Source organism: Apium graveolens, chromosome 9, assembly GCF_009905375.1.
Source record: "Apium graveolens cultivar Ventura chromosome 9, ASM990537v1, whole genome shotgun sequence".
NCBI classification, from domain to species: Eukaryota; Viridiplantae; Streptophyta; class Magnoliopsida; order Apiales; family Apiaceae; genus Apium; species Apium graveolens.
The window spans coordinates 3,650,706-3,664,995 of NC_133655.1; the positions used below are offsets into that span (position 1 = coordinate 3,650,706).

The 14,290-nt window shown below is 32.0% G+C and overlaps 1 protein-coding gene and 1 long non-coding RNA gene across 3 annotated transcripts; one reads left to right on the forward strand and one right to left on the reverse strand.

Moving 5' to 3' along the window:
- The first annotated feature begins 1,262 nt into the window (after window positions 1-1,262).
- Window positions 1,263-5,172, forward strand: LOC141686817 (uncharacterized). 2 transcript variants are annotated; one of them, XR_012560814.1, is made up of 5 exons: window positions 1,263-1,483; window positions 1,605-1,682; window positions 2,544-2,588; window positions 4,431-4,523; window positions 4,858-5,172. It is a non-coding gene; the product is annotated as an uncharacterized LOC141686817 (long non-coding RNA). The 2 variants fall into 2 exon arrangements; XR_012560813.1 differs by lacking the exon at window positions 4,858-5,172 and having other exon boundaries at window positions 4,431-4,714.
- Window positions 5,173-9,840: 4,668 nt separating this feature from the next.
- LOC141685118 (protein RADIALIS-like 4) lies at window positions 9,841-10,795 on the reverse strand. Its single transcript, XM_074490242.1, has 2 exons — window positions 10,359-10,795; window positions 9,841-10,170 (listed from the first exon to the last, which is right to left on the reverse strand). Exons 1-2 carry the CDS (start codon window positions 10,628-10,630, stop codon window positions 10,143-10,145), a joined length of 300 nt encoding a protein of 99 aa, XP_074346343.1. The 5' UTR covers window positions 10,631-10,795; the 3' UTR covers window positions 9,841-10,142.
- Window positions 10,796-14,290: the final 3,495 nt, after the last annotated feature.

Genomic DNA, 14,290 nt, shown 5'->3' on the forward strand with positions numbered 1-14,290 from the left:
TGAGATGAACACCTATCTTTGATAGAGTTTGCCTAAAATCATAGTTATCGTGCGAGTATAGAAATGCCCCCACTGGGATGAAGTTGGTGAAAGAAAGTTACTAGGTCCCGACTTGGTGTAAAGAACGAGGGACATAGTTGAGTTGATCAGAGGATGCTTAGCGGCAGCCCAAGACCGACAGTGTAAATATGCCGACTTAGCATGAAAAGACAGAGAGTATGAAGTGGGTGACCAGGTATTTTTGAAAGTGTCATCATGGGAAGGACTGATGAGATTTGGAAAGAAAGGGAAGCTGATTTCCCGATATATGGGTCCTTTGAGATTTTATGACGAATAGAACCGTAGCATACGAATTGGCTTTACCTCCAAACCTTCAACAGGTTCATAGTGTTTTTCATATGCCAATGTAGAGAAAGTATAATGCGGATACCAAGAATATAGTGAAACATGAGTAAGTACTAGATTTGTCCTACATTGAGCAACAAGTTGAAATCATTGGTTGAAAAGAGCAAGTACTCAGGGACAAGAGTGTCAAGCTATTCAGAGTTTTGTTAAGATATCCTAAGGTCGAGGAGTCGACTTGGGAATTAGAGAGCCACCTGCGAGAAATGTACCCCCATCTATGTGTGAGTTGATTCCGGGACGGAATCCTTTTAAGGGGGGGAGACTGTAAGAACCCTGATTTTTGTAATATTTTAAAACTTCTGTGAATAGTAACTTGAGCTGATTAAGTAATACGTATGGGGATCATCATAAAATGAATAGTGGAATTTCGAGAATCCGAGATCATATTTTTGTTTATCGAGGAAAATAAGTGAATGTAAAAGCCGACGGAATTCGAAGATTCACGATTATACTACGTGTTTTCGTATCCGTAAAGAATGGCGTAAAATCGGGAATACTACATGAAATAAATAATATATCAAGGTGTTTATATGATCAAGAGAAGGAATGGAATTGGTTATAGGATTATAAGTGATAAAAGAAATCGCTACGAAACAAGTCGTTATACGTGGAAACTATCGGAATGGAACGACGATTGCGTTTACGATAAATAAACAAATGAGAAATTAAATCCCATGCAAGTTGGTCATGCATAACCAAGTCCTAACTAGTAGTTAGGAGTGTAACTAGATGATTAGAAGCTAACTAGAATAGTTAGTGGAATAGTGTTGAATAGTGATGGGAGACAAACAAGTACACAAGCCATACTTCTCTCTTTTCTCACTTCACCACACAATCAAACTAACCCATACCTTTGCCAAATTATTGTCAAATCTGCTGCATACATCCCATATATTCATTATACACTCCCACACTTTAGCCACAAAAGAAAACAACCCCTTTTCCCTCACTTAAAACTCTCCCATTTTTCATTCCAGCAGTTCGGGTTTTCTGAGCAAGGGAGAAAGAAAAATTCATAACTCAAAATATACTCATTTAAATATCATGAAATTTTTACCATATCTTCTCTATATCATGGGTAAGCTTCGTACCAAATTTCAGCCTCAAATTATTTTGTTTAAATTTTATAAAAATGTTTGAATGAGGTGCTGAAAGGTAACTCCGAAATTCTAACTTGTTTCTTGGTTTTGTTTCTTAAGGATCTAGCCCTTCTAAGTGTTTTCTAAGCAAATAAAGCCTCAATCATCCTAGAACTAACCTTCCTAGTGTCCAAGAAGGTATAAGTTTCAACCCTTTAAGGTTTTATGGTTGGATTTAAGAGTTATGTTTGTTGTAGTGTTAAGATCCAAATGATTGTGTTTGTTTGAGTTTGTATTGATTATGTTCTTGCTAAAGGCTTGAGATGTTGAGTTGTAATCCATGTATGTGGTACTAGATAGAGCATATAAGGTGTATGTGGGTGGATCTTGAGAAGTACTTGTGTTTATGATGGTTATAGGTAGTGATTGTGTTAAGATCAAGTAGTAGAAATTGAGTTTGAGCATTCTTGCACTTGATCTATTTTCTGCAGGACATTCGGCCATGAAAATTGTTAAAATTTGAAAACCACTAGCCATGAACAGATGGATCTTGTTTTGTAGTTTCTATACATGTGTAGATCATCATGAGGAGATTTACGGTTTAGGAGTTATGGCCATTTTAATGTAAAACATTTCTGCGATTAGCCAACTGCACTTAAGTCCACTTGCAAGGTGATTTTGAAGGACTTAAAATAATTTTGAGATTCTGGAAAAATTATGAAAAATGAATATGACAGTAGAGAAGACTTTCCAAAACGAATTTTGAGAAAATATTAATTTTTCGGTTTTGTAAAAATGTTTTGGTAAAGCGAGCGCAAGCGAGAAACGCATAAAAACCTAGTTTTGACGCGCGTTTTCTCACGTTCGAGCTTAAAACTCGAAATGGACTTTCTAAAGCGAATGATCGATTTCAAAACTCGACGATGTTATAAAGTGAGAATATAAGTGTTGAGAATGTGACGATCGGAGATTCGTTATACTTGAGTAGTTGTGAAAGTTGATTAATAAAAGCGAGACGTTAATCGCGTACTAACTTAGACCGTTGGTTCTTGTTTATAGATCGCCAACCAAACACCAGAGACCATACCACTTCGATTACTCGAGGCAAGTTTTTGAAACCCTATCTCATACTATCCATGCTATATATATACTGTTGTGATATTGATGCCATGATTTACAGTTCAAATACATATGCTTGTCTATGATATCAATGCATACGAATTATGCGATTGTTTACAAAAACAAATTTCGTTTTACACGAGTATGAGAAATTGAAACGTATTTCAAATATAATATATGATAATGGGAGTCAGAGATATTTTAATAACGATTTAATTTCGAAGAGAGCCGGACGCGAAAGATTTCTATTTCGATAAACAAAGTACGTTCGCGTAATATATATATCAAACGAACGATTGAGATTTTGACTTAAACTTCGAGAAATATTGGTTTATTCATTTAAGGGACTCCCTTACTTGATTGATTATTTTATAAAGCGATACTTAAGGGATTATTAAATATCCAGAAAGTATTTAAAAATATACTGAATAGTTTATAAATCATTTCACGTTATTTAATAAAGATTTAACTATTCAAAGAGCAATTATAGGATACCAAATCATGTTTTGATTATTTGATTAAGGTGTCTCCATTCGTTGGACCTTATTCAGAGATATTTTGTATTTAAGATTTTTTTATTAATTCATTGAACCTTAATTAGAAATACTTTGTACTTAAGATTTTATCAATTCATTGAACCATATTCAGAGATATTTTATATATAAGGTTTTTATCAATTCATCGAACCTTATACAGAGATGTTTTATTTATAAGATTTTATCAATTCATTGAATCCCTCTTAAATTATTATGAGATCTTAGATATTTAATATCTTCGGACTTCTAAAAACTTATTTAAAAATAGACATGGTTCCCAAAGGTACTTTCTAAATTATTTAAAACTCTTGAAAGAGACTAATCATTTGAAACGTATCAAAACCTTAGGGAACTTAGTCTAGAAGCATAAGAATTTTGTTTCCTCGTTCAATAAAGAACAAGTGAGTAATATATGTGTCACCTACTACAGATAGGGATTTGAAAATGTTATTAAATTCAAAACTCCGATAACTCCCAAAGATCAATTGAGTTAAAAGTGATGAATAAAACATCTTATTTACAGGTCAACTTTTAATGACCTATTCCTTCGAAAAAGGATTTTGAGCAAAAGATATAACTATTTTGGGACTGGAATGTGGCCTGCCCGGCACAGAGTGGTATCGGGCAGTGACCAGGCGCGGAGTGGCGCATTATGCAAGCGCGGAGTGGCGCATTGTACGGTTATATGGTCTATGTGACCATTGACTTTCAGACTTGCACGACAATGGGCAATCACCGTGTAGTGTCTTGATGAGCCCAAAGGCGGCTAGGTTTGTATTCCTTCTACTAGTAGAGAAAATTTCGTATTCGGCTGATCACCGATACGTGGTTTATTCCAGTATAGTCCCTTTCTTCCATTTTAGAAAAACTGTTGTGAAATATACAACAGAGAGCCAATAAGGCTGAGTTTTAAACAAGGATATTGATGAATATATATCAAATCCATTTGAGAAATCTGCCGATAAGGCTGAGTTTTAAATTGGGATGTTGATGAATATATCACACCCATTTGAGAATCTTGGTTCGAGTAACATCTTGAGATTTTGAAATAACATGAGTACGAGTATAAAATGATTTTGAGAAAGAGATGAATACAAGTATTCAGTGGATATACTATTGTAGTTGATTTTGAGAATATTATAAATTTGACAAGCATATAAACTTTCAGAACGCTTTGGAGATACAAAGTATAATTATTGGTTTTATTTATCCTTACATACTTAATTATGGGGATATATACCTTGCTGAGCTATAATGCTCACCCTTGCTTTTATATATCATATCACAACAGACTACCAGCATGGATCAGACCAGGACTGCTGTCCGTAGGCGGGTAAGGAATGCTCGTGAGTTCCGTAGGCTTTTTGTACGCCAGCCCCGTCAGGTAGATAAGTGGAGATGATTTATTTGATACTGTTTCCAAGCATATAACCTGTGTGTGTGTGAGTTTGAATAAAAGGTCGAGTAATATTGTGAAAAGAGAATTATTTAACTAATAAGTGATCGTAAGGACCCGAATTCACGACCTTGGATTTTGGGGTGTTACATACAATATATAATAGATCAGATTACATACGTTACTTTAGTAGAGAAGAGCAAAAGTTGAAGTGTGTGAAAATCTGAGAGGGAGATAGATTGGAAAAATAGAAAGAAACCCTAGAACATCATCTCTCTGGATCTTTCCCACATATACACACATATATTCATTGATTTTCTAGGTGAATTGAGGTGCTGATCGTTGTCGAGCCTTCTCGTATCTGTGAACGGATCGCTCTGAGCTGTTTTATCCTGGAAGTGATATTGCGGCAACCCATCACAGCGTAAGTGAGGCAATAATCTCTTCAAGAACAGTGAAGTCTTCTCGAGGGCTTGGCGACTCAGCTGATTCTCTAATTCTAATAAAGCTTCATAGATCTAAGTGATTTTCTCTAATTTCTTGTCAATTCGGTCTCTAATTATATATTATTTGTACCTTCGTGCTTGTTTCGTTACTTTGTTGAATTTGCTTGTTCTTGTTAATTTATTATATATAACTGTCCCATTGTTGCGCGTAGTCTTAGTTCTATTTAGAATTATACCCAACAGGATTTAGATAGCTCTCCCTCAAGAGTACTACCCTCAAACCTATCAATCTGTGAAGATTGTTTCGTCAACTTTGATAATTACATAGGAACTTGAACTTCCCCGTAACTAAGTTACAACTACAAGTTCCAAGGTAATTAAAATATACGTGTTTGGTTTATTGATATGTAACTAAATGTTACGTAATTAATTTTAATAAGTAATTAATATTTTTATATTAAATAGCTACGTAACTTGTGGCGACCATGATTGAGCTTGGTAACTAACTTCCCCTGTTTTGTGATAACTACAAAAATCATGAAATTTGAAGTTCACTTGCCCAATTTAAAATACAGCAACCCAAACAGTGTAGCTCATTTATATCCAAAGGACTTTAAATTACATAGTTGGTTTACATCGAAATAAACGAGGCCAAGAGAATATTATTAAAATACATTTTTTACTCTAATATATAGATTTTTACCAATTCGAAAAATTACCAAATTTGACAATATTGATAAACAAATACCAACTTATAGTCTTGTGGAGATACACTGACGTATACAACCCTATCTCTGTACAAATTATTTAGTTTTTTGAAAAGATTTCATGCAAATTTTATATTTTGTCGTTTTAGTAACTTATTATTAGACAATGTCACTTTACGACTTTACTTATAGGGAAAAAAATATCTTATTGTCTATAATGCCACGTTTTCCACCAATCGTTAACTTTTTATTTAAAAATAGACATTTGTTTGAATAAAATATGAAATCTGATGACCTGATTCTGATCTATTCTCAACGCAGCGTAATTATAAGGGTATATCTATCTATCTATACTATATTATAATATACGAAACATTAAAAGTTTGGTAGTCGGTCGGTCGGTAATTGCTGAAATTACTTAATAACCCTTACTTAATTATTCTAATCCTAATTATGGGGTCAATCAATTCTAATTCTAATTGATATTGAAGTCAATTTCCTCTATTGTTTTACCAATTTCAATTCTATTTTATATCAAACTCTATATCATTATAATTTATATTAAATTCAACTTCTTCTACCGATTTAAATTTGACAATTTACCAAAAATACTAACTTTTCTAAGTTTTTTTTTTCAATTTTACTAACTTTTGACTTTTTTTGCAAAAATACGGAATTAACCAAAATCAACCAGAATCAACCAGATATGCAACTAGTTGAATAAAATTTTTTTGGTTGATTTGAGGTTGCATATCGAGTTCATATCGAGTTCTATATTATTCTAATTTGTTACTTCGGGCTAAATTAAATTTAAGCAAACTAGATATAATTATTAAAATTTAGTTGATATATAATGTGACTCTGGTTAAGATAAAATAATAATACTATCAATTCTCCTAAAAAAATATATTAATGAACTTGATAAACAAAATAATATATTTTATTTATACAGGATAGAAAAATACATTATACAATTTATTCGGATTAACACAAAAATCTAAAACAAAAATACAATTCGACCAACAAAAACACAATCATATATACTAATTATTCAGTCTAAAATAAAATTATCTTATTGATCCAGACTTTAAAAAATTTAAAATTAAACTAAAAATAATTAGTTTGATTTGGTCGGTGTATTGGGCATCGGGCTAAAATAAACTAATGTAAATCACTGATCCGAAATATATCAAATTAAAATTAGATTAAGTATAATTCGTATCCTATTGATATGAACTAAAAAATTAAATTTTAACTAAAACATAAATATTAATTTTTAAAAAATACACCATGCTAAAATAATATTTTTAGAGAGTTATACTTAATTGATTAAGTAATCACCATACTAAAATAATATTTTTTAAGGTACCAACATAATGGAGACATTAAATTTTTACCCTCAATAAAATAATAATTTCGTTATAATAATATTTTTCCCTTACCAATGCTATCACTTTAAATATGTTTAAATGTTTTAAAAAGTTATGAACATATACGTCTACTAATATATTTAGCATGAAGTCATATCATTTAAACTTTTATATGAACAAAATTAAAAATTGAATTCCATTTTTTTTAAAAATTATATAATATTAAAAAAATCTGTGACATCCGTGCATCGCACGTGTTTTAAGCTAGTAATATCAAATTTCAAATCCTCTAATTAAAATATAGAAAATGTGCGAACGTTACTCCAGAATCTCCTTTAATGGAAAGTGGAAACATAATTGAAAAATGACTAATTTGTTAAATCTATTTTCAGGGATGTCAAAAAAAATTGTTCTATTTTTCTCTCCAAGTATAAAGCATTGCATCTCAAGACTCGAGGTACCCATAAGGCCACAGGCTTAACCATATGCATGCCAATTTTAGAGAAGAGTATGAGCCGTTTCGACTCGGTTTCCAGATAAAATCGGAATCCTAATTATATATTTTCGGTTTTTAAAATTGAAAACCGCAATCGTCGGTTTAGATTCAGATTCGATTTTGATTTAAAAAATCACGGTTTGATTATAATCAGCTCAATTTTGATTATAAAATCGATTAAATATAAAAAAATTAATATATAAACAAAATAAATTGATACGCCTTCCATAAATAATAATAATAAAATACTCCCTCTGTTCCATTTTATTTGTCTCTTGACTTTTCTGCACACATCTCAAAATGCATTCACCGCATAGTAAAAAAATATTATTTTTAAAATTTTCTTTTTGTAAATAAAAGTTTAAGTTATATATTTTTATCCAGGAAAAGAAAATTTTAAAAATTATTATATTAATTATGCGGTTAAAACACTTAGAAATGAGTGCAGAAAAGTCGAGCGACTATTAAAATGAAACAGAATGAAACAGTGGGAGTAATAATTAATGCAGTGGATTTAACCCAAGAACATGTGCTTTTAGTGTTGTGCTACTTTTGTACACATGGGTCAATGGCATCTGCAGATGATATTTCACACAGGCTCAGTTTAGCCCAAGTGTATACACACTTCAAGGTTCAGTTTCAGTTAACAAATTGAAATTACAGTTTAATTATTCTTCAAATGTTCAAATATATTATTATTTAATTAATATTTTAGTAATCAGTTCAGTTTTTATCGGTTTGGTTAGGACATATAACCGGCACTCAACCATTTAAATTGGGTTGGTTTTTATTTTTCAGTTTCGGATCGGTTTTAATTTGGATCGGTTCTCTCTATTTTTTCCCGATTTCGGTTCGATTCGGTTTCAATTTGATTTTTTCTCAGCCCTAATGTTCATGCATATATGGACTTTTTCTTAAATGTACGGTCAATAAATTCATTTCACCAAGTTTTTAACTGTTCAAATTAAGAACTTTTTCAGAATATATATTAGAACTTCTCATTTTATTTATTTTTATAAAAAATATAAGTATATATTTCATTTCTATTATAGTGCTGGATAAGTAGTCGGTCATCTCAAAATGTTGTACTAATTTGTAAACACAATTCTCGTTAAAATAAAATTTATTTGGGAAACTGAATTTTATTTAAAATTCTGGATTTAATCAAATAACATGTTTGGAAATTTAAATTTGGATTTAATTTGAATAAAAGTTGAATGTTTTAATTTTTATTCAGAAAAACAAAATTGTAATTTTTTTTTACAAAACTACACTATATTCACCTTAAAATGCAAAATGTTTTGTAAACAAGGGACGGAGGGAGTATTATATTTTAACACTGACATCCATGTGTTGCACATTGAAAAATTATAGAGGATTCATCTGTTGTGGGGAGATGACGATTAGATCTTCAAGTCGCAAGTTGCCCAGGACATGAAGGAGCAAGTACCCTCATACAAACACCACATGCATTGTAATTACACTAGCTAATATACAAACAGTACCTAGTCATCCAAATATATCTTGATTATTGTAAGTTACAATCTGCAGAAAGTTAGGAGACAAAGCGACCATTCGTCTGCAATCAGAAGCTTAAAAAAGCTCTTGATTCCTTCAAAACAGAAGATAAACAGAAATAGTAATGGAGCATTGTACTCTTTTTACTTGTGCCTCGACTTGTCAAGCCGAGGCACTAAAAGACTGGTAATTACAAGTTGTTAGTCCCTAAATTTCATATAGTAGTTAAGTATTTTACAAGCTTCTACCATTGAACTACTAGCTTTGAAGGCTTGCAGAATGATGGTTGCCACACCGCAAAGCTCATGGATTTTATGTAATCTGTATTTTCATTGTGTTGCTTACTTTGAACTCAACTAGGGTTGTTCCACATTTATATTTGTTTTGTTCCTATGAACTACTATTAATTAAACTTCAGCTTCGTCTGAGATTGCGTTTGGAAACATGTATTTCATTTAAAATGATAGTTTTCAAATGACATGAGTTGTCATTTCAAATTCTTACATTTATACTAATATTTGAATGTAATTCAATTTTTTTTGGTATCCAGTCATGTTAATCGATCAAATTCAGAATTTCAAATTAAATCCAAAATTTTGAACGGGGGCATAAGATTATTTGCCGAGTCACCGATGGATTTTGCCTTTGTTTATACTCTCTACAAACTCTAAATTTCATACATTAAATTAAAGTAACCAAAAAATGGATGCAAATATCAAAACAAAACAAATAAACAACCAAATTTGCCCTCTCAACAGGTGATAAAATCATTTTTGCAACAGCTGTTAGTTTCTTAATCACATCAATTTGGAGTAAAACGCCAATGATCTCGTATGGAAAACGAAACAAGTGAAACATGCCTATGAACTTGAATCAAGGTCAGAGACTCATCAAAGTATCAAATAAGATGTAATTATAGCTGGAGTTTTCATTTTTAGATTAATATAACATATATTAGATTTATAGTTTCGCATAAGGAAGTCACAAGAAAGAAGCTAGCAAGATAGATATATAGTAGGGATAAATAGACAAGCAGACAGTAATTAACTTGCAGAGCTCGCCCTTGAACTTCACTGTAAGCTGAGATACTTCAAAAGCCTACAAATTAAAGCACAATTACATATCAATTATGCAGGGAATATCTAAAAAAAACATGTTGTAATACATGACAGTATATATAAAACGTGTTCCGGTCCTTGACAAGCGATTGTTGAATCATCTGGTGAAATTTTCCGCGTTTACAAGAAAAATAGACATGCACATGAGGGAAAGGAATTAATAATTACCTCTTTTCTTCTTCTTCATCAGCAGCAGAAATATTAGTGTTCTTGTAACTAGGGATAGGGACATGGCCAGATTCGATACGACGAAGATCTTCAAGAAGAATCTCGTAATGCGTCTTCACTTCTTCTGCAATTTTGCCACCACCAACTGCTTCAGCTATGTTCTGCCACCTCTCAGGCGTGTCTTTGTCGAACTGAGCAAGTGCCTTCTCAAAGGCTTTGTTTTCATCTGCTGTCCATGTTGAAAGACTATCCCTCAGAGAGCTGGAAGCCATAGTTAAAGAAATAGTAGTTAAAAGAGTTGATGATCAAGTGTTAATGATCAAGACAACTCTTTGAATTAGATTTTGAGGGAAGGGTTACTGAGGGATGGTGTATGAAAAGAGGAGGCTTCTAGGGGATGCTGGCTTATGTACACAAAATGAGGGTGTTTGGCTTGGAGTATCATGACAAAATAAGTACATATATGTCCCCTAAGAAATATCTAGGGCATATGGCATTTCTTATTTTCAACAAAAAATGTAGGTCTACATATTCTTTTCCTGAAAATAACTACTTATTTCTAAAAAATAAGATAAATAGGATACTAAGTATATGTTTTTTGACGGACAATAAGTACTTAAATCAAACACATGCATCCTTGGTGCCGAGTTTGGAATTTCTTAAAATAAGTAATTAACTATTATCTTAAAATAAACTTGTTCTTTAAATGATTTAAGAGATAATTAAACGAATATACTTTGGGCTGTAATTCGGGCCAAATGAACGAGTTTTGAACCGGGTATAATTCGAGTCGAATTTAATGGAGTTGAGCCAAGATAACTAATTTAACTAATCGAGTCTAAAGCTCTGGCCGAGCTCGACTCGTTTAATTTTGCGAGTCGAGCCGGCTCGTATAACTTTTAACGATTCGAGCGTGCCGGCTCTTATAATTAAACGAGTCGAGTCAGCTTCTTTAATTAAACGAATCGGAACCTCTACTAAATTTGACTCATTTAATCGAGTTAAGCTCATCTTAACGAGTTCGAGCTCGCGAGCCGTCCGACTTGAGTTACGCCTCTATAAGTTATGTACATAAAATTAGCGAAATGCTAAAATTCTAAAAATCCTTCATAGTTGTTAGCATATTATTATTGATTATTCACTCGTAATTGATATGGACCTCTCGTGTATATATATGAGTTCCACCATAAAATCAGGCCATGTGTCATTTTGAAATATTTTTATCATTTTGGGGCTGTAATACTGCTCATAAATAATTATTTGATACAATGATCCTGGTAAACACAAGTGTTCAAATACAAGTGATTAAGAATCAGAAAATCAAGCAATAATAAAATTAAGTTGGGGGTAAAAATATGTTGTTAGTAACTTTTGACTCATCATCCGGACGGAGCCAGAAACCCGAGTTTGGGGCGGTGATTTTTTTTCCCGATTAACTAATATATATTTTTAATTTATTTTATATTAAATGAATTAATAAATATTATTTTTAACAATTTCAATGTACAAAATATACTTGAATTCGTGTATCTAAATTTAAAATTACTAGCATAAATCCCGTGCGATGCACGGGTTTCCATTAATATTTTAAATTTTTATTTATCAAGTTATATTATATTTTTAAAATATTTATATAAATATATTATGATTATAAATTTATAATAAAAATAATAGAATGACATGTGGTCATAATTTAGTAGAATAAATAGACTATTTCTTGCGGTTTAACAATTTAGTAGTTTAGCAGATATGTAACACTATTATTTATATCTTTTAATATATGATAAGTTGTATTCGTAGTTTAGTAGGATAAGTATACTATATTTGGTAGTAGTTTAATAATTTAGTAGTTTATTAGATATATAACACTATTTATCTATTTTTGTAATAATCAAAATTAAGGAATTATCGTTAAACCAAACCGTTGAACAAAATTATCTCTATTCCGGCTATTATAATATAGTATAGATTATTAACATAACTAATATTAGTACTAAATTCATAAAATTTATATATTTTTTGTGGGGGCGAAAATTGAAAATATATTTTTTTTTATTTCTAAATATATAAATATGTAATTTTTTTACATAAATTTTAATACTAATTTCACGATTATACCGGAGTTTGGGGTGGCGGCCGCACCCGCCGGCCACCCCTGCCTCCGTCCCTGTATGATTATGGAAGGCATAGCTTGAGTTTACTAGTTCAATGGCAAACACCTTGATAAAATTTTTTGAACTCATAGCTCTGTACAGTAGAAGTTCAACTAGGGTTTGCAAAACAGGCCCATTGTATATTCTGAGAAAAAGTTGTCAAGTCATCATCCTGTTAGAAAATGATACAGACACATGTAGAATAGTCAATATTAGTATATGTTATTGTGACAGGAAAAAAATAATTGAAGAGGGTGATTTGGCACCACAGGTGATCAAATACAAGAAGAGAGGGGAAAGCCAGAGAATAACATGGAGCTTGTCAGCCTGCTCTCTGTTTTGTTAATATCTCTCTGCAGCTACTGCCCGCACTTGCATGTACTGCTAAATTTTAGAGCAAATGTGTGTGTTTTTAATAATCGACATTCGATATCTAATACCATGCGTACATGCACCTAATAATACTAATCGACATTCGATATCTGATACTAATAGTAAGGTCAAAAACCATAAGAATAATAGTAATCGGCATTCGATATCTTATGATATATCAAAAGGTTGCGGAGAACGAGTCTTGATTATTTAATGATAATCGACATTCGTTATCAGATACTATATGCACGTACAATTAATAATACTAATCGACATTCGGTCAATATAGTATAGTCAGTATTCTAAAAATCGATTGACTCATATAAGTACTCAAAAATCGGAGATGAAACAGAATTGGATTTAAGCGAGTATTCGTCGGCCAAGTACCAGTACTTGAATCCTGAAAACGAGTACTCGAAAAATTGACTAATTACTCTAATTTTGGATACGCAACCGAGTAGAAACAATTTCCGGGATCTTTTAAGCGGAATATAACCAGTCTGTATGCTTGTCACTCCATCTCTGCTACAGAAGACTTGCTAGCTAGCTGTAGCAGCAATGTTACTACTCAGTTTAGTGTTTAACATAACATTTTCTGTGGAACGTTCTGCCTGTGACATATATTAAATATATATTGTGAACTACAAAAGCTACATGACAAGGTTGATCATGTTCCAAAGATGAAACAAAAGTCCAAAAGATAGCATTGTATTTTGGCTGCAGATTTGCAGTTGCAGCAGAGCATATAGAGGTGCATACATATAATAATACATCAGTATATATTTAACTATTTATATATTCGTTTCAGGACTTAGGAGTTGGGATAGTTTTGGAATATTTTGCAAGTTCTGAACAACATTCCAAAAACATTTTGTCTGTTCACCTGAATTTTTACTTACACACACATGCATACTTCATCATGCAATCTTTTCTTCACTTTTTTATAGTACTAGCTGTAAATCACCTCTCTGGAGTCTTCAAGAGCTATCTTCTGAATACAAAATATCTACCTGATTCTTCATTTTATATTAATAAGGACGCTCATGTACTCGTAGACCCCTGTATTCGCGTCAAAAACACTATAATTTCACGTTGCAGTAAGCATGCATATGGTTATTTTAAAAGATCGATAAGAGTAATAAGGCAAAGGAAAATGCTAAAGACCCCAAATATTGTTACAAAATTTTTTCCCAAATGCTTTATAAATGGTAACTTTCCTAGTAATAATATGGGACCCCGCGTGCTTTCATATGTGCCCACGAATTATATTTAAACACGCGCCATGCCACGTCACTTTGTAACTATTTTGATACGAATTTTGGATTAGGTAACATTACTCTAAAGCAAAATACCGTGAAATCTTATCGGACTTAATACCCGCCCCTAAAGGCATAGCCATGTAGATAC

Bases quoted from the DNA above. Each gene is read 5' to 3' on its own strand.
- LOC141685118 (XM_074490242.1), bottom strand. From the start codon at position 10,630: ATGGCTTCCAGCTCTCTGAGGGATAGTCTTTCAACATGGACAGCAGAT. The intron at 10,171-10,358 runs GTAATTATTAAT...TTTAATTTGTAG, and splicing joins GATGAAGAAGAAGAAAAGAG to GCTTTTGAAGTATCTCAGCT.